At 50.7% G+C, this 25,721-nt stretch overlaps 1 protein-coding gene across 1 annotated transcript; it reads left to right on the top strand.

Annotated features, from left to right (window-relative positions):
• The first annotated feature begins 1,773 nt into the window (after window positions 1–1,773).
• On the top strand, window positions 1,774–23,906 carry si:dkey-199f5.8 (beta-1,4-galactosyltransferase 3). The gene is made up of 7 exons (XM_035379356.1): window positions 1,774–2,004; window positions 13,019–14,412; window positions 17,232–17,467; window positions 19,685–19,872; window positions 20,751–20,873; window positions 21,567–21,671; window positions 22,881–23,906. Exons 2-7 carry the CDS (start codon window positions 14,130–14,132, stop codon window positions 23,095–23,097), a joined length of 1,152 nt encoding a protein of 383 aa, XP_035235247.1. The 5' UTR covers window positions 1,774–2,004; window positions 13,019–14,129; the 3' UTR covers window positions 23,098–23,906.
• The last annotated feature ends 1,815 nt before the right edge of the window (window positions 23,907–25,721 follow it).

Raw genomic sequence — 25,721 nt, 5'->3', positions numbered from 1 at the left:
AAACGTTTAATAATGTTAGTTTATGTTTGAGGCTTTTTATTGCCCTAAACTGTTGGTGATGCCCAGTCAATTTTATCCCTTGTAAATTTGCGACATGTTAACTTAGCACAAAAATAGGCGTCACTTAATATCCGACGAACAGTAGGCGGATATTACACTGGAAATGCTACCCACGTGCGTTGTTGTGACGGAACATAATAGCAAAGCCCTGTGAACTGCCACCATGTTCGCCCCCTAGTGGCCAGAAAAAAAGAATTATTTTCGGAGCCGACTCCACAGAATTTTGGTGGAGAGGGCGAAGGGCTCTAATACTGAATGAGAAGTGCATGGCTGTAACAACTCGGGGGTAGGGGTGGGTGATGAGGGTGAGACACCGATACAGTTACAGTTGTTTAAAAGGGGGGAGGCCAAGAGCCAGACTGTAGTATGTAGATAAAATAACCACGGTGTCAGACCCATAACTGCCAAGGGAGCAACACGGTCGTGTTGTATGGACACCATTTATTAGCATGTCAATGTCATTTGGAACATACGCATTGACTAAATATGTCGACCTGCATCTTGGAATAGGTTATAGTTCAGTCGAAGGATGCTAACTTAGCTACAACGGAAAACAAAGCTTTTTTTGTCCTTGAGGTTCTAGAACATGCCTTTATCAGAATGTGCGATGTAATTGGTTAACTGCTAATGATCAGAAAATTATTAAATAAGGACTTGTAAGAGTGCATCAGCTGATCTGTGAATATCAGTAAGTTACACTCATATGTAATGGTTGTGAAATTAAAATTTGGTGTACACTGTTGGTGACTGTGACACTTAATCGTCCCTGAAGGACTTTTTTTATTCCGCTCCTGCAATGCCATGCATACGACGCAGAACAAACGCGCAGATAAAAAAACAGTAGGCTAACAGTTAGGAAACTAAACGAATTTACAGTATACCGCTGTCTACGTGCTAACGGATGAGCCTGCTGACCCAGAATGGCTTTTCTGTGCTGTAGTTCGATCTCTGCAGCATTTAGTGTTACAGACATGCCGAGGGTGTTATGAAAAGTTAATGTATACAGCTGTTTTAAAGGGCTACGGCCACGGGTACGTGTAAATGTGTGGTCATGCACTGAACATTTGGCCGATAATGTTCATTTCATTTTCTTACAGAGTATCTACCAGCACCTTCATAGGTTCAAGGGGGAAGATAGCCTACGTACCAAGTTAAAATAAGCAACCGGGACAGAATTAAAAATAGGCTATAATAGGTAATTAGTTTGCTTCCAAGCCTTCATGTCTGGTTGACTGATGACCCATAAGTAGGCTGTCACTTTTAATAAGACTGTCTGCTGGCAAGAAGATAAATGTGTAATCAAAATGCATAGTGACTTGCTGTGATAGTGACCACACCCCCCTCCCCCCTCCCCCCCCCCCCCCCCCCCCCCCCCCCCCCACACACACAGTCCAGAGCATAATAATAATAATAATAATAATAATAATAATAATAATAATAATAATAATAATACCTGAGCTGAGAAAAACAATTGCATTTATCATCCTTCATCGTGGGAATAGACAATAGCTCCCCTTCGACATTGTTTAAAGGCAGATTTGATTTGCATGGTTTTTAAAGTTCACAGGGGTGCCTTTTGAATCCCCAGCACGCACAGCTAGGTTATGAGATGCTAGTGGAAATTTCGACGCACGCAGTGGATGGGGCGAATGAAGTTGACTACGGAGGATATGGGAGGGGTGTAGCCTACATGACAAAACCCTTTGAAAAAACGTTGCGCGTCCACCGTCGCCAGTCAGTCAGTCACCATCCCAGTTGCAGTACATCACTTCCTGTGCTTCTGAAATGAAGCTTCGTTTTTAACTTCGTCGGTTTTTATCAGCACAAGTCGGGATTCGGGAGGGGTGAGACAAGAAGGTACAATTCAAGGTAAAGAAGGAAGGCGAGACGAAAAGCGAAGGGTTCCGTCGGTTGATCCGGGTAGAAGAGAACCAGGAAAAACACGTAAGCCGAATATTAAGCCACATGCCCATATTTTGCTACTAGGCTAACAACTTAGCTCGTTTACTTGCTGTTGGCGTGCTTTAGTGAACTGTATAGGCTATATACGATTGAACTCTGGACTTGGGTTTGTGTTTGACTTAAGATGCCTCGATTGTTCCTTTATTCGTCTGTTTAGCTAACAAACCGCTGCTAGCTAGTTGTGTTATTGTTATCACGCAATAATAAGTTTTCTTTACCGACGTTTGTATTTAGCTTACCAGTCATCAAAGTGATTGTAACCGCAGCTGCTAAGTAAGCAATACATGCTCTAAATAGTTAGAATCCGGTCTAACGTGTATATATCTCGTACAGTAGCCTAACCGGGTTGACTACCACTACACGAATGCGGTATGTCGAAATGTTTGGTTGGTGATCAGATTCAAAGTATTCATCAAGCTAACCTTATTTCTGGAAAGACGGCTTTTTACCGACGACCGTGTGTTGTTTTCGACACAATGTAACTATGTTTATTTGAGTAGTAACGCCGTTCTGTAGCCTAGAGGGTGTGCTCTCCTGAAAACGAACAATAACTCCTAGTTTTTTTAAAGGCGTGTAGACGTAGGCTGTATTCACAATGGGGATATTTTGTACCCCCAATCTGGTCTGTTGTGTATTATGAATGACCATAAAGTTATAAAAAAAAAGTAATATTTGATTTGCAACGTTGGCTAGGCTATGTCAGTAGTGGGCTCTTTTAAATTATGTTTGTGAGATATCGCTGGTACACATCGGCAGTATGACAAGTTACTGTTTTTCCTTGGCCTGCAAAAAGACAGTTCCTTGTTATATCAGTTGGTGGATTTTCTGGCATTTTGTGCCATTTGCGTTGTTATAAAACGTAACGCAACGCATGTGTACAGATCATGGCTTTGGCGTGTTAGGGTGCCTGCACGCTGTACACACACTGCTGTATTTAGTATGTAGTCCCAAACTGTTTACGCTTGCTAGCCCCTACCCTGTCCGACAGAATACGGTCTGAGGTATTGTGAATCCAGGCTTCGTGTAGGCTACGTCCCTCCTTCCCACCAGTAAAAAGGGAGGTGATCGAGGGGAACTTGTTCCCCAGGAACATTTGGTTTGTCAGCCGAAGTCTGTATTCTAGTAGGCTAATTCATATTGATGTTATTTCTGGCATAATTTCTATAAAAGAAACGCATTCTGATTGTTTCCCATCGAAGAACATTATCATGCAGTGAGCCAAGACGTTGTAGTTATGTACATAATAAAATTGGCCTAATATATCTATAAAATTACCTTTATGAATATTGTGTAGCCTACTGTATTCCGGCTGCAGTGTTGATCTTGGACAGTTTGCCTGCACGTGCAGGCCAAAGTAACAATAACAGTTACGATTATTTAAATTGCGCCCTGTATGAAATTAAATATCATTTCTGAGGTCTGTGGTAAGCTTGTTATTATTATCATTTTCATTCTGCTGTATAGGCGTATAGTTATTGAACAGGCGCCCCAAGGTTTTGATTCAATCTCGTTTTAAGTTGACTCCATTGTTGACATTTCTGAGCAGCTATTACAAATGGTGACTAGTATGTGCAGCGTGAACCTGTAGCAACCCGATTCAGGAAGTAACGTTGGACTGGCTTGGCTCCTTTTGTCAAAGGTTTTCTCGGAACCTTGAACTGACGGGTCAAGTCTGTCCATCCAGATTTGATTAGGCTCCCACCTGTAACCAGCAGTCTTGTGGCAATAAAAAAAAGCAATGTGTGCTATTTTTTGCAGGTTTGGCATAGCATCCATGTGTTCCACTTTAGGGATCGCGGGAGTTGTCGTGGGCGCAAATGTTAAAAAGCTGTTATGGTCACAACACCGCAGAATTGCGTTTCACGTTCTATGCTTGCGTGTGTGTCTTGTGCGACGGCTTTACAGAAGGCAGCGTCGTTTGAGCTTACGCGCTTGGCAGCTGTGAAAACTACTTTTCTTGGCCTAGCTGCCTGCAGCAGCAGTTCGTCAGCTGACCAGACGGTTTTAGAATGTTTTCGGAAGGGACCGTTCGTTGACGGCCGCTCTCGTCTCTGAGATCCAGCATATCAAGTATCGAACGGCAGGTTTAGAAATGTGCTCAAGCAGCTCACAAGTCGTTGTCACGGTAATGTGCATTCGGCTGTCACTCGGCTAACGGTTAGTTCATGGTTCATGGTTTATGGTTGGTGCGTGGTTTAACTGTGTATAAAGCCTGCATGTCATCGCAGTGACGGTCATATCGTCGTTCTATTGAGAATAGAGAGCGGCTTAATCCTCGACTCACCTTTTCCGTTTTGCCAAAGCTTTTGCGCATGATCTCCAGTTCTCTTTTGTATTGCAGCATTGAACAGAGTTGTATTTTCAGGTGAACAGACACCTTTGGAAGCCTCCTTCCTCCGCTAGCTGCTTATTTTTCTCTCTTTCTTTGCTACGGCATGTTTCCATTTCTGTCTCATTTTTATTTTCTTTAGTTCTATGTGTCTCTATTCTTGCCATTTCCTTGTAGCTGTAAATAGTTAGCTAACATAGATAGGGGGAGGGGATAGGGCGCTGTTTCTTTCCCACAGATGGGGCCGTAAAGGGCTGGCAGGTGGGCAGGTGAGCCGAAGGTTGTTCGGGGAGCCGTCGTGTTTGTCTTTTGCTGGGGCCTGCATTGTTCAATACTGTTGGTGGCAACAGTGGCATTGAAAACCTGGCATTCAACCTGCTTTGAAAACAGGTTTTTCTTTTTTTGTTTTTGTTCCCGTTCCTTTTGAAAGCTTTTGTAAGGGTACCTTTGCTTCAGGAACATTTACGAGTGTGGGCTTTCTGAAGATTGTTTGAGGTATTATTTATTTATTTATTTATTTATTTATTTATTTATTTTTAAAACCCCGTTAGCCACTTTTGAGGGTCCTGTCATTATGGACCAAAGTCCCATTATTTTTGAAGTGAAGGTTAGTAAAATACAGAGATCAGCAGTGAAGCACCATTCAGATTTGGGATGCTTCAGCACAAATGAAAGAATGGGACAGGAAGGTTTTTAATGGATGTGTGATTTGGCCTTTTTTGGGCTGACATCCTTATATCTGTCTGCCCATGCTGGCTCCTGTTACCCTGTTTGTATCATAGCAGGACTGCAGCCGGCGGCCAAGCCTCCACATTCATGGAAGTAGATGAACTGACATTAAATCACGAAGGAAAAATGGGACAAGTGTAATGTTTCCAACAAAATATTTCAGCTAGCGTGCTCTTAAGCAGAGAGCGTGTATCAGGCGAGGTAGCCTACTCGATCTCTGTATTGCGTCGCTTGTCAGCTTGGTTTCCGTAAACAATAAATTTGAAATTAATAATGAGTAAGAGGTTCTTGTGACTATGATTAGGCTACTTTAGGAGCAGGATGTTTTCACTTAATTTATAATTGGTGGTTCAGCAAATGCTTTGCCACGGGCGCACGTGTGTTGCGTTGTCATATCGCCTTAGCCTCAGCATCCGTACCAATACCGATAAGTAGCCTACGTTTTATGCTATTCTTGCCCAATATCATGATATACGACCCTGATATTATTGTGCCTCTTACATCGTCATGTTTTATGTTTGTCTTTACTGCGTTCATTCTCACCAAAACAGGAAATTGCCCAAGCACGTGACTTCAACGCACTGACCTCGTTTATATGTACGTCGCTCTGGATAAGAGCGTCTGCCAAATGCCTGTAATGTAATGTAATGTATATGGCTGACATGTTATGTCATTGGTGACTTTTAGCGGCTTGTCCGTTAGCAGTTTAAATGCAGATTGTTTCTAAACCTCTAATAAATATATTTATGAATCTCAGAAAACTAAAGAAATGGTGGATGGGTGGATGGAAGGCGGGATAATGCCGCTGAGAGGCTGGGAGACGGAGCGCTCGATGGTCTCCAGAGTCGACGAAATGACAAGTGAAGAACGGCTGAGTCCTTCTCCTGATTAAACATTCATGTGTTCGTATGTGCAAGTCAGAAGCCATCAGGGAAAGGTACGATCGATCAATCAACCAATCAAAGCAGAATTTAAGAGCTGGGGTGTGTTTGGGGTGACGCCTGTCATCCCGGGTACGGAAGGCACCACTCCCCCCCTCCCCCCCCATCACCGCGGCAGGTCGTCTCGGCAACCAGCCGCCATCCCCGGGGGGGGCATGTTTTAAAGTTAGGCCCCTGTTGGAGGGCACACCTTGGCCTCCCTCGCCTCTGTTTGTGCCTTGCTTGTTATGAGTGGATGTGCTTCTGTCCCCACGGTGCCCGTCGCCAAGATACCCCATTGGATTATGATCACGGCAGCAGTAATGGCTGTCCCAGTAGTGATGGGTGGGAGGGGGAGTGGGAGGGGGGGGTGGTGGAAACGCGCGTGCTGCACAAGCACGGTGAGGGCGAACGATCTGGGGAGGGACGGCAGCCTGCCCTACGCGCTGTAGCCCTGAGAGAGAGAGAGGAGAGAGAGAGAGAGAGAGAGAGAGAGCCGGGAGGGTCGCCGGGCGAGGAATGCGTTTGAGGACGCGCTGGGCCCCGGGACCCTGTTAAAAGTTAAAAGTTTCTGCACCTCTGGGCCTCTGGTTAAACTGCACCCGCCTTAGCTTTGCCCCTACCTCTCCAGCGGACCCGGGCCCGAGGCCTGCCTCACACGGAAACCGGTCGTCCCGGTAACACCCTTGGTCCCGCTGACATAAAACCGCCACGTTTTTGCGACAGACGAAACATCGCCTCCAGCCGTTCTTCTTCTTTTTTTTTTTTTGTAAGCCTGGGGCCATTTTGAAACCTGGTGATTCGGGAAGTTAACGGCACGTGCTGTAAGTGCTGGTTGCCGGGGTTCCCCTGGAAGTGGTCATGCAGGATGGCTTTTGGCTGAATACGGTCCGCTCTGTCGCGTTCACCGCGGATCAGGAAGTGGCCAACTGTTTTGATTTCCGTGGCAGCACAGTACTGTGTAGGAGGTAATCAAGTACAGTTCACTCTCAGGGGGGAAAAAAGGTATTTAAAAAGTGCCTAAAAAAAATGCTTGTGTCTGGCATGGTACATAAAATTCTACCCCTAGCCAGCAATGCACATTTGTAAGTGGATATGTTAAATGGACTGCATTTTTACGGTGTATTTTCCTGCAACAACTGCGCAAAGCACTTTACAGTGAATGCCTCTCATTCACCCATTCGCACACACACACACACACACACACACACACACACACACACACACACACTCGGACTCACAGTGGGGGGTTAGGTGTCTTGCTCAAGCGCACTTCAACACACTCTGGGGATCGAACCGACAACCTTGCAGCTCCAGACCGCTCTACCTCCTGAGCTAATGTCACCCCATTGTATATTTTTCGGCTTGCAAAAGGTATTTCTTCGTACCTTTATTTCTGAGTGTTTTTGGGGGAAGGGGGCTGGTTATACTCCCCTGCGGAGGACAGTGGTTGCGCCTCTGAGCGAGGAGCTTAAGCTGAGTTGGTTTAGTAAATGTCCAGCTGTATAAATGGACTGTGAGTGGAAGAATGTGAGCTGTGTGAGTTGTTGTGGATAAGAGCATCTGCTTTGTGCCTGAAGTGTGAATGTCAACAGTTCCTTTGTGTTGCTCCTCCACAGAGAGACGCACTTGTACATTCCTTCTGTGCTTTTCCCATCACTATTCTAAGAACCTTACAGGTGACTCCGCCCTGCACCTTCGTTGGGAATGTTGCCGTTTGACTTAGCGAGCTCCTCCTGTGGAAATACAGGACTGGTTGCGTGGGTTAAATCCTCCCGCCCACACAAACAGAGCCATCGTACTCTGCCTGTCGTCTCCTAACGGGCGTCGTTCTTCCTGTAGTTCATGCGCGGTTTGCGAGTGTTAGCTTAGCTTAGCTATCCCCCCCCGACTCCCTCACTGGAGACCGCTGCTCTCTGCGACCGTCTGACTTCCTCCAGCTGGACCGTCCTCGGCCCTCGGCCCCCCCCCCCCCCCCCCGCCTGTGGGATATCGCTCCATCGCACCTTTGGAATTTTTAGGGTCTCCCGAAATATAAAAAAAGGGGAGCAGATGGTCTGCCGTCCTCTCCTGAAGTGTCCCTGTGTTCAGACAGGGGCGGATGGGGTAAGGGACCGCAGCACAGAGAGAGGGCCTTCTGCTCTCCTGGCAGTTTGGCTGTTGTGTGGACTGTACCTGGGGAGTCCCCCTCCCTGGATATCACTTTAACTGCGTGATTTCTCCGTCATTGATCACAGCTGCTCTCAGTAGCGTACCCCTACGTTACCCTGCCTAACTGGTGCTGGCGATCTAGACAACACTGTATCACCTACTTAGCGTTTAGTAAAACAGAAAGTGCAGACTGTCCATTAAAACAGCCTGTCTGTCTCTGACTCATTGAGTTAAAATGCTCAGACGGGGATGAGCTGTCCAGGATATTCGCGTTGTCAGTAAAAAAATAATATTCCGAAGCATATGCAGGGGTATCCGTTGTTACGGAAACAGTCTTATTGCGTTCTTGAAAGTAGCTATAGCGTGAATTGCAGAGTCTCGGACTTTCAAATGTTGTTTTTTTTTTTTTTGTTTTTTTTCTTCTGAAAGACGGCCTGGCTCCTCTCTTCTCTGGCTAATGCGCTCAGAACCCCGGTCTCGGGTTCGGTCAGTTACAGGAGCCAGACCTGCCGTCGCAGTTTGGGGTGTGTTCTCATGCGGCTAACCGGACGGTAACCGTACGCGCTGTCTGACAGAGGTGTGCAGGTGACTGCTTAATTGTACTTGTTAGGATAATTAGCGCTGTGGGAAAGGGACCTGCGTATGCCGAGCTCTCACTGGCTCGCTCACACACCGGGCCAGCCAGCTGAGGATGGGCTCCCCCCCTACAGCCGGGTTCCTCCCCAGATTTCTTCCAACTGGGGAGTTTTTCCCTCTCTGCCGTTTGAGGGTCCCCCATCCCCCCCGCCCCCACTGTGAGTTGTTTTTTTTTTTAACCTTATATGCTTGGTATTTGGGGGTTCAGGCCTGGTTTTTTTGTTGTTGCTCTTTTTCTGCTACTACTCTGTAAAGCGTCGTCTTTGGGACAGATTGCTGTAAAAAGGTAAAACGGTAACAAGTAAAACGGATCGGATTTCTGAGGAAAGTCGGAGCGTTCCGTTGAGCCCGGGGTCGTTTCAGCGGCGGGGAGCGACTGTGCTCCACACCCAGGTTTCCACGTGGACTGTGTGGCCGGCGGTCCCAAAAACTGAGCTCACAAATGGAATGTGAATATGTTTACATGGTAGTAGTGGCGGTGTGTTAGTTTGATGTGAGTTTAACTGGACCGGTGAGCTTGTGTGTGTGTGTGCGTGTGTTTGTGTGCGTGTGCATGTGGTGTGTGTGTGTGTGTCGTGTGCGTGTGTTGTGTGCGTGTGTGCGCGTGTGCGCGTGTGCGCGTGTGCGCGTGTGTGCTGTGTGTGTGTGTGCGTGTGCGTGGTGTTTGTGTGCGCGTGTGCGCATGTGTGCATGTGCGCGTGTGTGCGTGTGTGTGTGTTTGTGTGCGCGTGTGTGCGTGTGCGCGTGTGTGCGTGTGTGTGTGCCAGTTCTCCTCAGACTCTTGTATCGTTTCTCGCCGCGACGCGGGTTGCCAGCTGTTCCTCGTTAGCTGGGGCGTATTGGAGCGTTGCGGTGTTTCAGCCGGAAATGCCACATCCCGTCAGGAACGCCCTTCTGAGCCGTGATTTCAGGGTTTCAGGTCTCCTGTGCTGCGCGGAATTCAGGTTGCTGTGCTGTTGGCAAACACCGTGTGTGTAATTAATTAACAGGATAACCAGCAGGCCCACCCACAGCCCCCCACATGGGTACTGTTTAGAGTCTGATGACTCAGCGTGCGTCACTGGGCTGTCTCTCAGATCTGGCCACCCGAGTCCCATAGATATTATCCCTAGAAGCCACGTAGTAATAAGATACAACTCAGAGAGATTTCCTTGATGTAATGTGTTTATGAGGCTTGTGTAAATAAAGATGTTGCGTAGGAGCCACTTGACATGGAAGTTCAGACAAAAAAAAAATTATTTCTTCTGGGCCACGAGTATAGTCTGAGCACAAACTGGCAGTTTCATTTTTTTAAGTAAAAATGGTGTGAGTGTGTGTGTACGCAAACAGTCACTCAATATGAAAATATCTGTGAGTGTAACTGAAATGCGACGTTTGTATTTGCATTCCGCTTCTTTTCGATTGCAGTCTGCAATCTGATCTTCAGATCATTTTCGGCTGTTACTGCGAGCGCAGGAAGTGGCCTGAGACGGAAAGCTGATGCTGAGGAGGAGGCGGCACTCTCCCCTTCTTACCCCCCCCCACCCCCCACCCCTCACTCCCTCCTGCCAGCCTGGCGCGGACGCCTGTTTGCGTGGCGTTGCGTTTCCGTGGCGATGGCCAGGCCCTCTCCCCGGGATACGCGGGCATGCAGCGGAGACTGGCGCTGCGCGGGCACGCCACGCCCGCCGTTTGACGGGCAGAACGTGAACGTTCCGGCTTTTGTCCTCTTTTCCCTTTCTCCCTCTTTCCCTCTTTTCCCTTCTCCCTCTTTCCCTATTTTTCCTTTCTCCCTCTTTCCCTCTCTTCACTACCCCAGATCTGACTGATGTAGACCAGATGTGTTAGTGTTATATTTCCCCTCTCTCTCTCTCTCTCTCTCGCTCTCTCATTCTCTCTCTCTCTTTTCTTTCTCTCACTTTCTTAACTTCAGTTCAAATGCTTTTCTGACTCTCAAACATTCATTTTGCATTCTTACTCTCATTCTCTCCATCTTATTTATTGTTTCACCCTCTCAGTTCATCTCTCTCTCTCTCTCTCCATCTCTCTCTCCTCTCTGACTGGCTCGCCCACTTGCGGGGGGGGGGGAGTCCCACAGCCAGACCATATTCATCATATGGGCCTGACTGGGAGCAAGCCTCCTGCAGCCTGCCATTGGATGTGCGTGTATGTGTGCGTGCGTGTGTGTGTGAGTTGTCTATGTGTGTGTGCGTGCGTGTGTGTGCGCATGTGCATGTCTGTGCGTGTGTGCATGTGTGTGTATGCGTGTGTGCGCATGTGCTGTGTGCGTGCGTGTGTGAGTTGTCTCTGTGTGCGTACGCGTGTCTGTGTGTGTGTACACGTGTGCATGTCTGTGTGTGGGTGTGTGTGTGTGCATATATATATCCCAGTGCCTGAGGCAGAAGAGGCTGCTGTCCTTGTTCCAAAAGCTTTTCCTGACAGAGCTGAGCGCCACACAGCTGGGGAAGGAGGCAGACAGAAAGAGGGAGACGCAGGAGGAGGAGGAGGAGGAGGGGGTTGCTATGAGAAGAGAGAGAGCAGAGAGAGAAAATGTTGGAAGCAGATTTTATTTGCTTTGGCAGTCTTGCCAGGGCTTTAATACCTGGCTGAATTCTGAACATTAAATGAGGTCTACGAGGCCAACCAGGGGGGAGGGGGGAGAGAGAACCTAGCAGGCTTTATTCCATCCACTGTAGCTCTCATTCTTTCTCTCTCCCTCTCTCTCTCTCCTTCCATCTCCCTCTCACTCTCTCCTTCCATCTCTCTCCCCCTCTCTCTCTCTCCCTCCCTCTCACGCTCCCCCCCTCTCCCTCTCTCTCTCTCTCTCCTTCCATCTCTCTCTCTCCCTCTCTCTCTCTCTCTCCCCCCTCTGCACCCCTCTCTCTCTCCTTCCATCTCTCTCTCTCCCTCCCTCTCTCCCCCCCTCTCTCTTCCTCTCACTCTCCCCCACCCTCTCTCTCTCTCCCTCTCTCTCTCCCCCCCCCCCTCTGTGCAGTGCCTACGCATTACCCACAATGCTGTGCGGTGGCTGAAGGGCGCCCGGGGGGGGCCCGGGTCTCCGGTCAGTGTGCTGGGCTGGACGTGGTTCTCTGGGCAGCACCGGTCAGTCGTGGGCTCTGAAAACGCAGACGTGGTCCAAACCGCCACGTTTCGCTCGCTCACTCGCTTGCTCTACCCCGCGCGTGCGTGCGCTCGCTGCAGCGCCAGAGTCTCACTCTCCCGCCCCCCTTTCCCGTCACGCGCTTACCGCCAGCCCCTGGCGGGTCACCTCACCGAGCACGAGAAGCCCAGTGCTCGGCAAAGGGATGAATTTATTCACAAAAAGAGACGGTTTTATTAACAAAAAGGCAAGAAAGGGAACGATTGCTGCAGTGTGAGCCCCCCCCCAGCCATCTCGGCCATGAAGGGCGGGGGTTTATAAAGGGTTCCCACAGGGTTTCATGACTGGGGGGTGGAGGGAGGGGGGGATTAGGGCCTGTGAAGAGGAGACGAACGCTAACGCTAACGGGCTGTAGAGCACAGACTCACACGCTCTCCTCCACGCTCTCTGCCCCGCCCCAGCCCCGCCTCGCCTCGCCCCGCCCCGCCCGGCCCCGCCCCGCCCCGCCCCGTCCCTCCCGGCCCCGCCCGGCCCCTCCCCGCCCCGCCCCGTCCCTCCCCACCCCGCCCGGCCCGTCGGCTCTGCCCCAGTCCTGGATTAGGATTAGCGCCCTGTGCGCAGCCCGTTTTAATGGAGAGTAATTGATTTGCGAGTGCAGACGCACTGACACCGCCGCGCTGGGGTGGATTAGCCCAGCTCGCCGAAATCCCCTCCCGAGCCCGCCGCCCCGCCGCCCCGCCCCGCCTTGTCAGAGGCCAGAGGTCAAAGGTCGCGGCCAGCGCCTCGCCGTAGCGGGCGGATTTGCTCCGCGCTCCCGCTGTGCCAAACGGGCTCCCCCACCCCGGTTTCCCCCGGTAACAGCGCGTTTGAGTCCTGAACACGATTCTCCATCTGGCAGCGCGTGTGGTGCCATCGGCACTTTGGCGGGGGTGGGGGGGGCTAGAGAAGTGCCAGCATGTAGCAGTATCCAGACGCTCTGGGCTGTGTGGTGCTATAAAAGCTGAGAGTAAACACAGGCTGTTTGCTGTGGCCGCCTCAGTGCTCTTTGTTTTGGGGAAACAGTTCTGGAGAATCTGCGGCCTGGAAAAAAAAAAAAAGCCCAGAGGATGAAAGTGATTAACTCGCTGACCCCGCCCTCCTCCTGTCTTTCAGAAACAGACTCCCTGGCGGCGGACCGAGACCCTCTCCTGGCGAGGGCGGACCTTCTCTCTGGATTGGCTGTCTCCGTGGCGACGGGGCTGAAGTGAAACAATAGCTGTGCGCGGCTGCCTCCCCCTCATTCTCTGCCCCTCCTCCACCCCGAACGCACACGTACCCCTCGCCCCCAACACACACACACACACACACACACACACACATAATCATACTCCCTCAACCTTGCACCCACACACACACACACACTTGGGGGCAATCAAACTGCCTCTGGAAAAAAGAAAAAGGAAAAAAAAAAAGTAAATTTGGACAGCCAGACACCCACAATCCTTTGCACGTCTGGTGCTTTTTATTTTCTTTTTGGCCCAGTCCAGCTGGCCCGCGTCGCAGAGAGCTGTATTTTATCACAGAGTCGTCTGGCAGTCTGGAGGAGGGGACGGCGGAGGGGAGGAGACGGAGAGCTTCGCTACGCCACGCCGCGCCACACATGCACGCGTTTAAGCAGAGGAAGCGCATGGGGCATGGGAGGGCCTGAGGAGGGGGGGAGGAGGGGAGCGTAGGGGGGTTCAGCGGGGACGTCGGGGGGCGCCGTGAGGATGAGGAGGGAGGCCGACGCAGTCCGAAACCAGAGGAGCGGTAAAACCTGCGCGAAAACGAAAGGAATGTGACTCTCCGCATTTTTTCTTCTTCCCTCCGTTTCCTTCTCCACATCTCAAAACCAGTTTTTTTTTTTTCCCTCTTCTCCCTGGAAACACTTGATGAGCCGGTCCAGTGCCTTGCCGTGTGAGAACGGACGCGTTTTACGCACTGACTACGCCCTGCGCCGACGGGCTTCCCCTTCAAACTTCTCTCGTGGATGTTTGTGGCTGGCGTAACTAACGACTGAATAAAAAAAGGGCGAACAATTACAAAACTGAACCTGGGAAAAACAAACAAAAAAGAAGAAAAGACGACGACGAACGTGACTTCCGTCGCACGTCGTTGCCGCCCGATCGCGAGCCGCACAGGCCGTAACCGTAGCGACGTCCTTTGGAAAGGCGTGTTTGTTTGTGTGTGCTAAGCTAGGCTAGGCTAGGCTAGGCTAGGCTAAGCTAAGTGCTCGGGCGGTGCCATGGCCAAACTGCAGTCCAAATGGCGCTTCCTGGTGATGATTTTGGGCGTGCAGCTGGTCGTCATGGCGCTGCTGTCCCGGGACGGCTACCAGAAGAGGATGACTTATTTCTTCCGGATCTTCCGGCGCCCGGAGGCCTCGGCGGGGCCCGGCGCGGGGCTCTCGGGCTCCTCCCTCCACAACCACACGGGCCGGGACGTCTACGCCAACCTGTCCTTCCTGGGGAGGGCGCAGGTGTCCGAGGAGGACCTGCCCTTCTGCCCCAAGAAGTCCCCCCTGGTCGGTGAGTCCCTCTGCTCATCCGCATCTTGTTGTGTCGATGACAAATTTACAAAAAATGGGGGGCGGGGGGGGGAGGCGGGTGGCCGACAAGGGGACCTTCCTGAAATGGAAAGTGATACATCGTAAATACTTTTTTGAAGATATATATTTAAAAGCACAGTTGTTTTAGCCTTAAAAATGTGCTGCTATATCTGGAAGTGGTGGTAATGAATAGATTTGCGTGCAGGAATTATGGGAAATGTTGTCTATAAAAGAAAGGGGGGGGGGGGTTTGTGTGCAATGAGGATGCCTTGAGTACACTCAACTATGAAGAGCGACAGTCCTGGGCTGTCCGTCTGGGTACACGTCCGTTCCTCTGTTCAACACTGTGCAAGCGCCTTTACAGTCACAGAACTGGGTCAGAACTTATGCATTATATACTTCCAGGCCTCCAGGGGGCGCACTCCGGGGGCCTCCAGCGTTCATTACGTAATGGAGACCAGCATGGCGCTAATGCTTCATATATTTAGCTGATAAAGCTGGTGTAAAATCGCATCAGGAGATCGGGCTGAGGGACCGGCTGTGTCAGGGCCCAGCTGTTACGACCGCCCCCCCCACGGGTACGGCTTCGGCGGTCCTCGGCTTTCGGATCGCAACGTGGAAGCTTGACGGATCCAAAAACGAAAACGGGCGCGTTCATCGTGTCCCGGAAGAAGGCGTGAACTACGGCGAAGCTCTGGTTATATAATGCGTAGCCACTCAGGCGTCGGTTGGTGACAGGAGATGCTGTTGCTGTCTTCTGCTGTTAATGCGCTTCTAATGAGCACTACCCAGACCTCTCTGACCCTCAGCTTTGCCACGAAGGTGGCTGTGTTTTTGCATAGAATCCTAGTACAAAAGCTTTCTTTACAAAACCGTAAAGACTGTTTTTTCCCAGTTTGGCCCCCCACTTGAAATTATACCTAGCTGTTTGGCTGTCAGCTAGCAAACAAGCTAGTTCTACGTTATCGTCTTTTAGCAGTGTTACCTCCGGCAGTCAACTGCACTTCCTGACTGCAAACGCAAGCTAACGCTTATTAACATACAGTGCTAACGGCCGCTTTCTCTGTCTGCTTCTCGCGTCTTTTAGCAGTGTTACCTCCGGCAGTCAACTGCACTTCCTGGCCGCTAACGCTTATTAACATACAGTGCTAACGGCCGCTTTCTCTGTCTGCTTCTCGCGGGATTGAGAGCCGCGGGGTTAGCGCTGGCATTCGTAGCAGCCGCGCGTTTAGACATGGCGGCAGCGGCGAGGGGAGCCCGCATGCGGTGTGAATAACCTCGCTGTGCGCCGGGAACTCCGGGCCGCTCTGCGTCGGGAATGCTGGAAATGCCGGGCCGCTCTGCGTCGGGAATGCTGGAAATGCCGGGCCGCTCTGCGTCGGGAACGCTGGGAACGCCAGGCTGCTCTGCGTCGGGAACGCTGGGAACGCCAGGCTGCTCTGCGTCGGGAACACTGGGAATGCCAGGCCGCTCTGTGTCGGGAACGCTGGGAAAGCCAGGCTGCTCTGTGTCGGGAACGCTGGGAACGCCAGGCCGCTCTGCGTCGGGAACACTGGGAATGCCAGGCCGCTCTGTGTCGGGAACGCTGGGAAAGCCAGGCTGCTCTGTGTCGGGAACGCTGGGAACGCCAGGCCGCTCTGTGTCGGGAACACTGGGAACGCCAGGCTGCTCTGCGTCGGGAACACTGGGAACGCCAGGCCGCTCTGTGTCGGGAATGCTGGGAACGCCAGGCTGCTCCAGGCTGCTGTTCCGCTATGCAGTGACTGATGCAGTGATGCAGTGACTGTGCAGTGATGCAGTGACTGCGCAGTGACTGATGCAGTGACTGCGCAGTGATGCAGTGACTGCAGATCTTCTGCTTAACTGTGAAGCAAATGCTGCTGTGTTACTCTGCTTTTATGTAACTAACAACAAAAAACATTAATTTTTTAAACCGAAGAGGATCAGCGGCCGACAGACAGAGCATGTGCTCGTGTTCCAAAAACAAGACAAAAAAAAAAAAAACACAAACTCTGGCCTTAACAGCTGGTGTGCTGCAGAGAGAGCGAGAGTTTGCTGACCTCTTGATGCTTTTAGAACAGCCCTGCAGCCTGGGGTACTGCACCTGCACAAATCCAATAAGAACACAGCCCGCCAGACTCGAGCATCCCCTCGTCCAATCACGTGCATTGTGCCTGAGCTTCAGTCTGCCCGGCGACAGGGAGGCATTAAGCACTGAGATGAAAAATCACTTCTTTACCGGGACATTCTGGGCGGGTCAGGTCCCAAAAGCCCTTTGTCTTTGGGTTTCCATTGTTACACAACACATTCACCCCACAGTTCCCTCTTTTCGTTGTTTGATTCTCCGCCTCTCTCTCCTTCTATTGTCTCTTTCTCTTTCTCTTCCATCTCAACAAGACAAATCAGTTTAATCCTCCCCCCCCCCCCCCCCCCCCCCCCCCCCAGCCCCCTTTATCTGGACAGCTGCTAATCCTAAATCTGGACCACCACAGAAATTGAAAGCAGTGTCTCTGTCCGAATGACCTGGTCAGATGGCAGAGAGACGGGTTAATCTGGGACCAGCCGTGCTTTAAAGATGGCAGATGTTCCTGCCAAGATAGTTGCCTCCCCACCCATCCCCCCTCCCGCCAGGCTCTTGTTGTCATTTCTTTGAACTTGTCAGACTCGAATAGGCAGTGGTATTTCAGATATGGACGGACAGCTCAAAGATTAGCTTCCGGAGTTACAGTATTTAGCAATGTTTCCTGCCTGATTGTTCACTAGTCACTCAAACCCAGCCCCCCCCCCACAAATTTCCAGGTGGTCCGATCCATGTCACTTTCCCCTCCGGCCTGACCCTCGCTGAGGTGGAGCGGAAGAACCCACTGGTCGTCAGGGGGGGGCGCTACCGGCCGCCCAACTGCGAGGCTCGCCACCGCACCGCCATCATCATTCCCCACAGAAGCAGGGAGCACCACCTCAAGTTCCTCCTGTACTACCTGCACCCCTTCCTCCAGAGGCAGCAGCTCAACTACGCCATCTACGTCATCCACCAGGTGCGTCTGCTCCCCACAGACTTAAGCGCTTCCTCCCCCCCCCCCCAAAAAAAAACAAAAAAAATGTGTAGCGTTCGGTCCGCTGGGGGAACGGCCTGGTCCTGGCCACGCCTGCCGGTGGGGGAGGGAGGGCACACGCACCTGGGCTGCGTTAACTAATCAGCCCGGGTGCTTAAAGCCGTGTTCCTCTCCGCCGTGCGGTGTGCCCCGTTTTGAGTTCCGTCTCTCCGGGCACGAGAGAGAGACCCCGCTGGAACGCAGCGAGGCTGGTCAGCTGAGAAAGCGGGCTGGCCAAGCGGCAACGAGCTGACAGGCTGTCACTCCGTCTTACTTTCTTTTGCCTTCGGTGTTTTGATATGCTGTTTTAGTTTGTTGTTTTCGCCTGGAACGCCTGAGGGGGAAGGGGGAAGGGTGAAGGTATTTATTTATTTTGATTTTGTGTTGGTGTGAGTGCACGCCCTCTCTCTCTCTCTCTCCTCCCAACCCCCCCCCCCCCCCCCCCCCCCCCCCCGGCGTGTGACAACATCGTTTAACACCTTTTAGTAAAAATGCCACCCGAGCCTTTGGGATGGGGTGGGACAAGAAAAAAACGGTGTGTTGGAGGAAACTGTTGCGTGCTATTAATTCACGATTAAAGTGGTGCAGCACCAGGAAACAAACAAACAAATATCCAACAAATAATACGGCCAATTACAATGCAGATTAATGGCGGGCTCCACCTGGCCTAACTTAATGCTGTCTCTTCCTTTTTTTATGAATGGATTAAAAGTGGAATTATCGATTTTTCAATCATAATTTTTGATTTTATTCATCAAAGGGAATTATCGATTTTTCACTCATAATTTTTTGTTACTCTACTGAATTTGTATTTATTAAAGCATAATATATTTTAAACTTCCCTGAATCAGGTGTTCCCTTATTTGATGTAGAATACCATTCTTGTTAATATTCACATTGATGATGATTATTAGTTCAAATTAAAATAAAAGCTGGATATAGACCTGTCTTATTATTCTGATCAAAAATATTCTACTTGAATTTTACTTATGTGACTAGTCCTATAAATTGCGATTAAAACTGATGTAAATTGTGCCGGATCGCATGCGTGCTATAGCAGATTCTGACTAACAAACTACATACCAATCTACAGCTCAATGAAACATAATCAGCATTTACATTATCATGGTTCCATCAAAACCTCCAATATTACATTCTAAATATGGGGGTGTTGTCGACGTTAATTAGTTATTTTTAAGACTATTCTTATTGACGTTTTTTTGCGTAATGCCCCAAAGAATCGAATCTTACTCGCTAGAAGGAACGAGTCAGCTTTGTCTCTGTTTTTCTTACTTGATTGCCGCCTTCGACCGAGCCGTATCACATGACACACAAAGACAGCCGACCGCTTGAACGCTGTAATTTCCGAAGTCTGCAGTTTACTGGCCGAAGGAGGAAGCGTTTAGATCAATACTGCCCTCTGGTGATGGAACAGCAAATTGCTGCGCCCTTTGCTGTTCAAAAATACCGTGTTAAGCATTTGGTTAATCTGCTTATTTAAATCCACAGTCAGACAAGCCATTTGCCTTTTTTTTGTTGCAGAGTGAATTGGTTTTATAATGCAGTGTCAAAAAAGGCGCATGATCGGCGTAATGATGGTGGTAACCGTGTTCCTGTTTGTCCTGGTGTGCCTGTTGCGTGTGCTTGTGTGTGTGTGTGCGCGTGTGCGTGTGTGTATATGTATGTGCGTGTGTGTGTGTGTGTGCGTGCGTGTGTGTGTATGTATGTGCGTGTGTGTGTATGTGTGTGTGTGTGTATGTATGTGCGTGTGTGTGTATGTGTGTGTGTGTGTATGTATGTGTGTGTGTGTGTATGTGCGTGTGTGTGTATGTGTGTGTGTATGTATGTGCGTGTGTGTCCGTGTGTGTGTGCGCGTGTGTGCGTGTGTGTGTGTATGTGTGTGTGTGTGTGTGTGTGTGCGTGCGTGTGTGTGTATGTATGTGCGTGTGTGTGTATGTATGTGTGTGTGTGTGTATGTGCGTGTGTGTGTATGTGTGTGTGTATGTATGTGCGTGTGTGTCCGTGTGTGTGTGCGCGTGTGTGTGTGTGTGTATGTGTGTGTGTGTATGTGCGTGTGTGTGTGTGTGCATGTGTGTCCGTGTGTGCGTGTGTGTGTGTGTGTGTGTATGCGTGTGCGTGCGCCTGTGTGCATGTGTGAAGGAGGGGAACTACACCTTTAACCGGGCCAAGCTGATGAACGTGGGGTTCAGGGAGGCCATGCGGGAGGAGGAGTGGGACTGCCTCTTCTTCCACGACGTGGACCTGATCCCCGAGGACGACCGCAACACCTACGTCTGCGACGCCCACCCCAAACACGCCGCCATCGCTATGGACAAGTTCGGCTACAAGTTAGTCTCGCTTTCCATCTCCCTCACCGTCTGTCCGTCTGGCTATATGTGTCACACTGTAGTTCTGTCTGAGTCTGTGCTGATATCAGTCGGTCTCTTTGTATTTCTCTCTGTCTGTCTGTGCGTCCTTTCTGTTTCTCTGTACGTCCATTCTGTCTGTCTGTCTGTATGTCGTTTCTGTCTGTCTGTCTCCCACCTCGCACCTCTCAGGGGAGGCTTTCTCACAGCTGGCCTGGTCATGTGACTCTGCTCTCTGCTTCATCCCTGGGTTTTTTTTTTTTAGAGGAAAATGTCTGCGTGAAACAGATTTAGCCTAAAAGTGCATATGGCTGCCGTGGCCCAGTCTGTAGGGTGGCCACTCTCATAAAGATCCCCGTAAGGATGCCCTCTCCCCCTATAAGGATCCCCTCCCCCCCTTATGGATCCCCTATAAAGATCCCCTCTCCGCCTGTAAGGATCCCCTATAAAGATCCCCTATAGAGATCCCCTCTGGCCCTATAAGGATCCCCTATAAGGAAGGATCCCCTATGGCATTTTTTTAGTGTAAGTGGATGTTTAAGTGCATGCATCCATCCAAATGTCTGGGATTCTCCTGGACAAATCAGTGATGTGTGGGTGTGCACGTGCGTGTGTGTTTGTGTGTGTGTGTCTGTCTGTGCGTGCGTGCGTGTGCGTGTGTGTGTGCGTGTGTGTGATTCATTGCAGCTTGCTGTAGCTCACCTCTCTCTTGGTCTGAAGGAGGTCACTGTGGTCGTCTGTGTGTGCCCTTCCCTGCTTGCTTTGTTATCTGAGCGCTCAGTGATCCTTCAGTGCAGAGCTGGCGCTGTGCGCATTACCAGCGTGCGTTCACTCCGCTCTCTGTCCCGCTCTCCCTCTAGGCTGCCCTATAAGAGCTACTTTGGAGGCGTGTCAGCCCTGACCCCGACGCAGTACCTCAAGATGAACGGATTCCCGAATAACTACTGGGGCTGGGGGGGTGAGGACGATGACATCGGAATCCGGTGAGTGCCAAAGAGCCGTCCCACGCAGGGGCGAAGGGAAAGAATGGGAAACGCAAAAAACGCAGTTTGAAATGCAGCGTATGCATGAGAAGCAGCAGATACAGTCTTCTGCAGTGCTCTGGATCAAAGCTGACCTGTTTTTCTCTCTTTTTTTGCTTTCTCCCATTCTCTCTCTGTCTTCCTCTATTCCTCTGTTTATTTTTCATTTTCTCTCTCTGTCCCTCTCTCTCATTTTTGGTCTTTCTGTTTCTCGCTCTCCCTCTCTCTCTCCCTTCTACACCATTTCTCTGTCTCCCTCATCCTCCACCTTCTCTCTCTCTCTCTCTCTCTCCTCCTCCACCTTCTCTCTCTCTCCCTCCCCCCCTCTCCCTCCTCCTCCACCTTCTCTCTCTCTCTCTCTCCTCCTCCACCTTCTCTCTCTCTCCCTCCCCCTCTCTCCCTCCTCCTCCACCTTCTCTCTCCCTCCTACACCCTTTTTCTGTCTCCCTCCTCCTCCACCTTCTCTCTCTCTCTCTCCCTCTCCCTCCCCCTGTCTCCCTCTCCCTCTCTATCGCTCCGTAGAGTTCTCTCTCCCCTCTCTCTCTCTCACTCTCTCCCCCCCTCTCCCTCTCCCTCCCCCTCTCTCTCTCTCCCCTCTCTCTCCCTCTCCCCCCTCTCTCTCTCTCTCTCTCTCTCTCTCTCTCTCTCTCTCAGGGTGTCTCTGGGCGGGATGCTGATCGCCCGGCCAGCGCTGAACGTGGGGCGCTATAAGATGATCAAACACAAGCTGGACCAGGGCAACGAAATTAACCCCCGGAGGTACAGCTCCTTCTGCACACGAACACTTTCACTGGAAGCATCCAGTGTTTGTATAGAGTAATGCACTCAGTCTTACAGGGTGCAATAGTCCAGTGTTTGTATAGAGTAATGCACTCAGTCTTACAGGGTGCAATAGTCCAGTGTTTGTATAGAGTAATGCACTCAGTCTTACAGGGTGCAATAGTCCAGTGTTTGTATAGAGTAATGCACTCAGTCTTACAGGGTGCAATAGTCCAGTGTTTGTATAGAGTAATGCACTCAGTCTTACAGGGTGCAATAGTCCAGTGTTTGTATAGAGTAATGCCTGTAATCTTACTGGGTGCAATAGTCCTCGGTAGTGATGGCTGGTTTCTCTCTCCATGATAGTTATAGCTGGTTTCTCTTTCTCTCGGTAGTGATGACTGGTTTCTCTTTCCCCTGTAGTGATGGCTGGTTTCTCTTTCTCCGGTAGTGATGGCTGGTTTCTCTTTCTTCGGTAGTGATGGCTAGCTTCTCTTTCCCCGGTAGTGATGGCTGGTTTCTCTTTCGTCGGTAGTGATGGCTGGTTTCTCTCTCCTTGGTAGTGATGGCTGGTTTCTCTTTCTCTGGTAGTGATGGCTAGTTTCTCTCTCTCCGGTAGTGATGGCTGGTTTCTCTCTCCCCAGTAGTGATGGGTGGTTTCTCTTTCTCTGGTCGTGACGGGTAGGTTTGTCTTTCTCCTGGTAGTGATGGCAGGTTTCTCTCTGTCCGGTAGTGATGGCTGGTTTCTCTTTCTCCCGATAGTGATGGCTGGTTTCTCTCTCCCTGGTAGTGATGGCTGGTTTCTCTTTCTCCCGGTCGTGATGGCAGGTTTCTCTCTCCCCAGTAGTGATGGGTGGTTTCTCTTTCTCTGACCGTGATTGGTGGTTTCTCTTTCTCCTGGTAGTGATGGCAGGTTTCTCTCTATCCGGTAGTGATGGCTGGTTTCTCTTTCTCCCGATAGTGATGGCTGGTTTCTCTCTCCCTGGTAGTGATGGCTGGTTTCTCTTTCTCTGGCCGTGATGGGTGGTTTCTCTTTCCCTGGTAGTGATGGCTGGTTTCTCTTTCTCCCGGTAGTGATGGCTAGTTTCTCTCTCTCCGGTAGTGATGGCAGGTTTCTCTCTCCCCAGTAGTGATGGGTGGTTTCTCTTTCTCTGGTCGTGATGGCAGGTTTCTCTTTCTCCTCTTTCTTTCCTCTCTCCCCCCCTGCAGGTTCAACATGCTGGCGAAGACGCGGCAGACCTGGAAGCAGGACGGCATGAACACGGCGCAGTACGAGATCGTGAGCCGCGAGCACCTCCCCCTCTACACCAACATCACCGTCCACATCGGCACGGAGACGGGCCTGCGGCGGCACGCCGCCTCCGCTGCCCCCGCTGCCCCCAGCCTGGCAGACGGGCAGTCGGACTCCCTGGTGAAGGGACACTGAGCCCCAGAACCGACCCTGGGGAGCCCAGCCCCGCCTCCGCCAACCCCCCCGCCCCCCCTCACCTTCAGACTGCAAATGTGGGTGGGGTGAGAGAATACATTGGAGAGGGACTGGACCCTTTTTCAGCCAATCGCCTTTCTTTCTCTCTGTCTCCCCGGATCACATCTTCCCCTAACACGTTAGTTGCGGGGCTTTGGCCAGGAGGGGGCGTAGCGAACGCACAGAGACTGCACCGCCCAGAGGGTATCCCGTGTGTCCTGTCTTACCCTTTCTTCTCTAAAGCCTCAAGGGGGCGCTCTCTGTACCCCCACCCCTGCCTTTCCCAGAAGAGGTCCAGAGGAACTGGATTTCCATTGGCTGCCTCCTACTCCTACTTCCACACAAGCTGTTTGTAGCCCAGCGGCATTTTAAGGGACGATTCTCGTGAAAAGACTTTGGAGGGACGGAGACTGACTCTTCATATCCACAGCTTGGTGGTGTAGCTGTTTTACGCCTCTGTTGCCTTAAATCTCGCATTTTGTTTGTCTTTCTCTTTAAGTCTGGGTCCATGTTTGAGGGGTAGGGGTGGTTCATACAGCACATAGGCCTGACTGGCCTGGTTTAGTTCTTTTTTTTGTTTTTGCTTCTGATCAAATCACAGAATAAAATCCTGATCTTTTAGTCTGTATTTCCATGCGGTGGGCTGGCTGCTATTCTGAAAGCCATTCCAGCAGGGTGCTTTGCACAAGACGCTGACGCTTTGGGTAATTTTGTATTTTATTATCTGGCGCAAGTTATAGTCTGTCTCCTCCACTAAAAAAAAAAAAAAACAGACAGGATGATTTTAACGTTCACAGAACTGCCAACCGGAAGAATGTCACGGGCAATGGCTCAAACAGACTTTCCCAGTCACAGCCCCCCCCCCCCACGTGAAGGAATTCTGTGAAGGAGAAGCTCAATGATTTTGCAGAGCGTAGTCTGTCGCTCCAGCGTGACTTTACGTTTATGGTCTCAGTCAGATTTCTGCTTTGCACAGTGCTAATCACACCACCCCCCTCCCCGGTGCCTCCCCACCACTGATTGTACGTGTTGTGTACTTTGCCTTTGCCGAATGAGAGCAGCGAGATGAGAAATGCACCACCCTTCAAACTGACGGTTCACATCAGGGGTTCCCGGGAGAGTCTCCTCTTCCAGTGCGGTGTCCCACTTCGGCCTCCAGTCTCCGGGGGGACGGCTGCGGGCCTGCTGTGCCACTGCAGGGTCAAAGGTCATGCGTGTGAAGACACCGATAGGGTGTCGTCAGGGCGGGGTCGCTCGCACTGGGACGTGGACTGCCAGGCAGGCAGGCAAGGTGGTTTTTCCACTGTGGAGTCTGGTGACGTTGCACATTAAGCTGCTATGCAGAGAGCGAGCTAGCGAGTGAGCGAGCTAGCGTATGAACGAGTGAGCGAGCTAGCGTGTGAGCATGTGAGCGAGCTAGCGTGTGAGCGAGTGAGCGAGCTAGCGTGTGAACGAGCTAGCGTGTGAGCGTGTGAACGAGCTAGCGAGTGAACGAGTGAGCGAGCTAGCGAGTGAACGAGTGAGCGAGCTAGCGTGTGAACGTGTGAGCGAGCTAGCGTGTGAACGAGTGAGCGAGCTAGCGTGTGAGCGAGCTAGCGTGTGAACGAGTGAGCGAGCTAGCGTGTGAGCGAGCTAGCGTGTGAACGAGTGAGCGAGCTAGCGTGTGAACGAGTGAGCGAGCTAGCGAGTGAAAGAGTGAGTGAGCCAGAGAGCGACCAGTCAACCGAGTGCCTGGGCGAATGAGTGGGCTAGCACGTGTAGCACAGTTGTCTAGTAGCAGGGATCGCCGTTGCATGTATGAAAGAGACCGGTTACCCCTGCTAGGATTAGTGAACAGTGGCACTGTTAATTTCCCAGAATATTTCTGGGGGGGTCGGGGGGGTGGGATGTGCCTGATGTGAATAGTCATGGTGAGTAGATGTTTAAAGCCTAACCTACATGTCCCAGCTTGTTGTCATGGTAATAATTCTTACAATTACCTGGGATGTGCCGTTTAGGCTTTGGCTTCCAAAAGGTTGATCCTGTTTGAAAGGTGGTGCTTTTTAAAAAAAATTGTTAAAAATTTTAGTAGGACAATGTGATTTTTATTTCTTCAAGTTCAGAGTGGCCTTAAAATGATGATTAATAAACAATAAGTACATACCTGTGTGGTTACAGTGCTGTGTGTATGTGTGTGTCTGTCTGTCTGTCTGTCTGTGTGTGTGTGTGTGTGTGTGCACATACATGCCTCCATCTATGTCTAGGGAGGATTGCAGTATGTGATGATGTACAATATTTCAGCACCAGCCGACCACTTGTGTTCAGTTGCTGCCTACGGCACTTCCGCTAGGAAGTTATTACGTCAGTCTGTAATAATATTGTAATAATAATATTACGCAGTTATTACGTCAGTCTGTCGCCAGATTTGTTTCGCACGGGCTAGCTAAGAAAACAAAAAAAATGTTTCAAGAACTGATATACATGTTCGGGCATCTGGTTTCACTTGCACTCCAAACACATACATCGGTGCTCCTCTCCATTTTTTCCGAGCGTCGGCGCGCTGTCACCAAAACAACCACCACGTCCTGCATCGATGACGTATTTTC

The sequence above is a fragment of the Anguilla anguilla genome, chromosome 1, assembly GCF_013347855.1.
Source record: "Anguilla anguilla isolate fAngAng1 chromosome 1, fAngAng1.pri, whole genome shotgun sequence".
Classification (NCBI taxonomy): Eukaryota; Metazoa; Chordata; class Actinopteri; order Anguilliformes; family Anguillidae; genus Anguilla; species Anguilla anguilla.
This window is presented reverse-complemented; position numbering and strand designations above follow the sequence as displayed.

Bases quoted from the DNA above. Each gene is read 5' to 3' on its own strand.
- si:dkey-199f5.8 (XM_035379356.1), top strand. From the start codon at position 14,130: ATGGCCAAACTGCAGTCCAAATGGCGCTTCCTGGTGATGATTTTGGGC. The intron at 20,874-21,566 runs GTGAGTGCCAAA...TCTCTCTCTCAG, and splicing joins GACGATGACATCGGAATCCG to GGTGTCTCTGGGCGGGATGC. The intron at 21,672-22,880 runs GTACAGCTCCTT...CCCCCCCTGCAG, and splicing joins AACGAAATTAACCCCCGGAG to GTTCAACATGCTGGCGAAGA.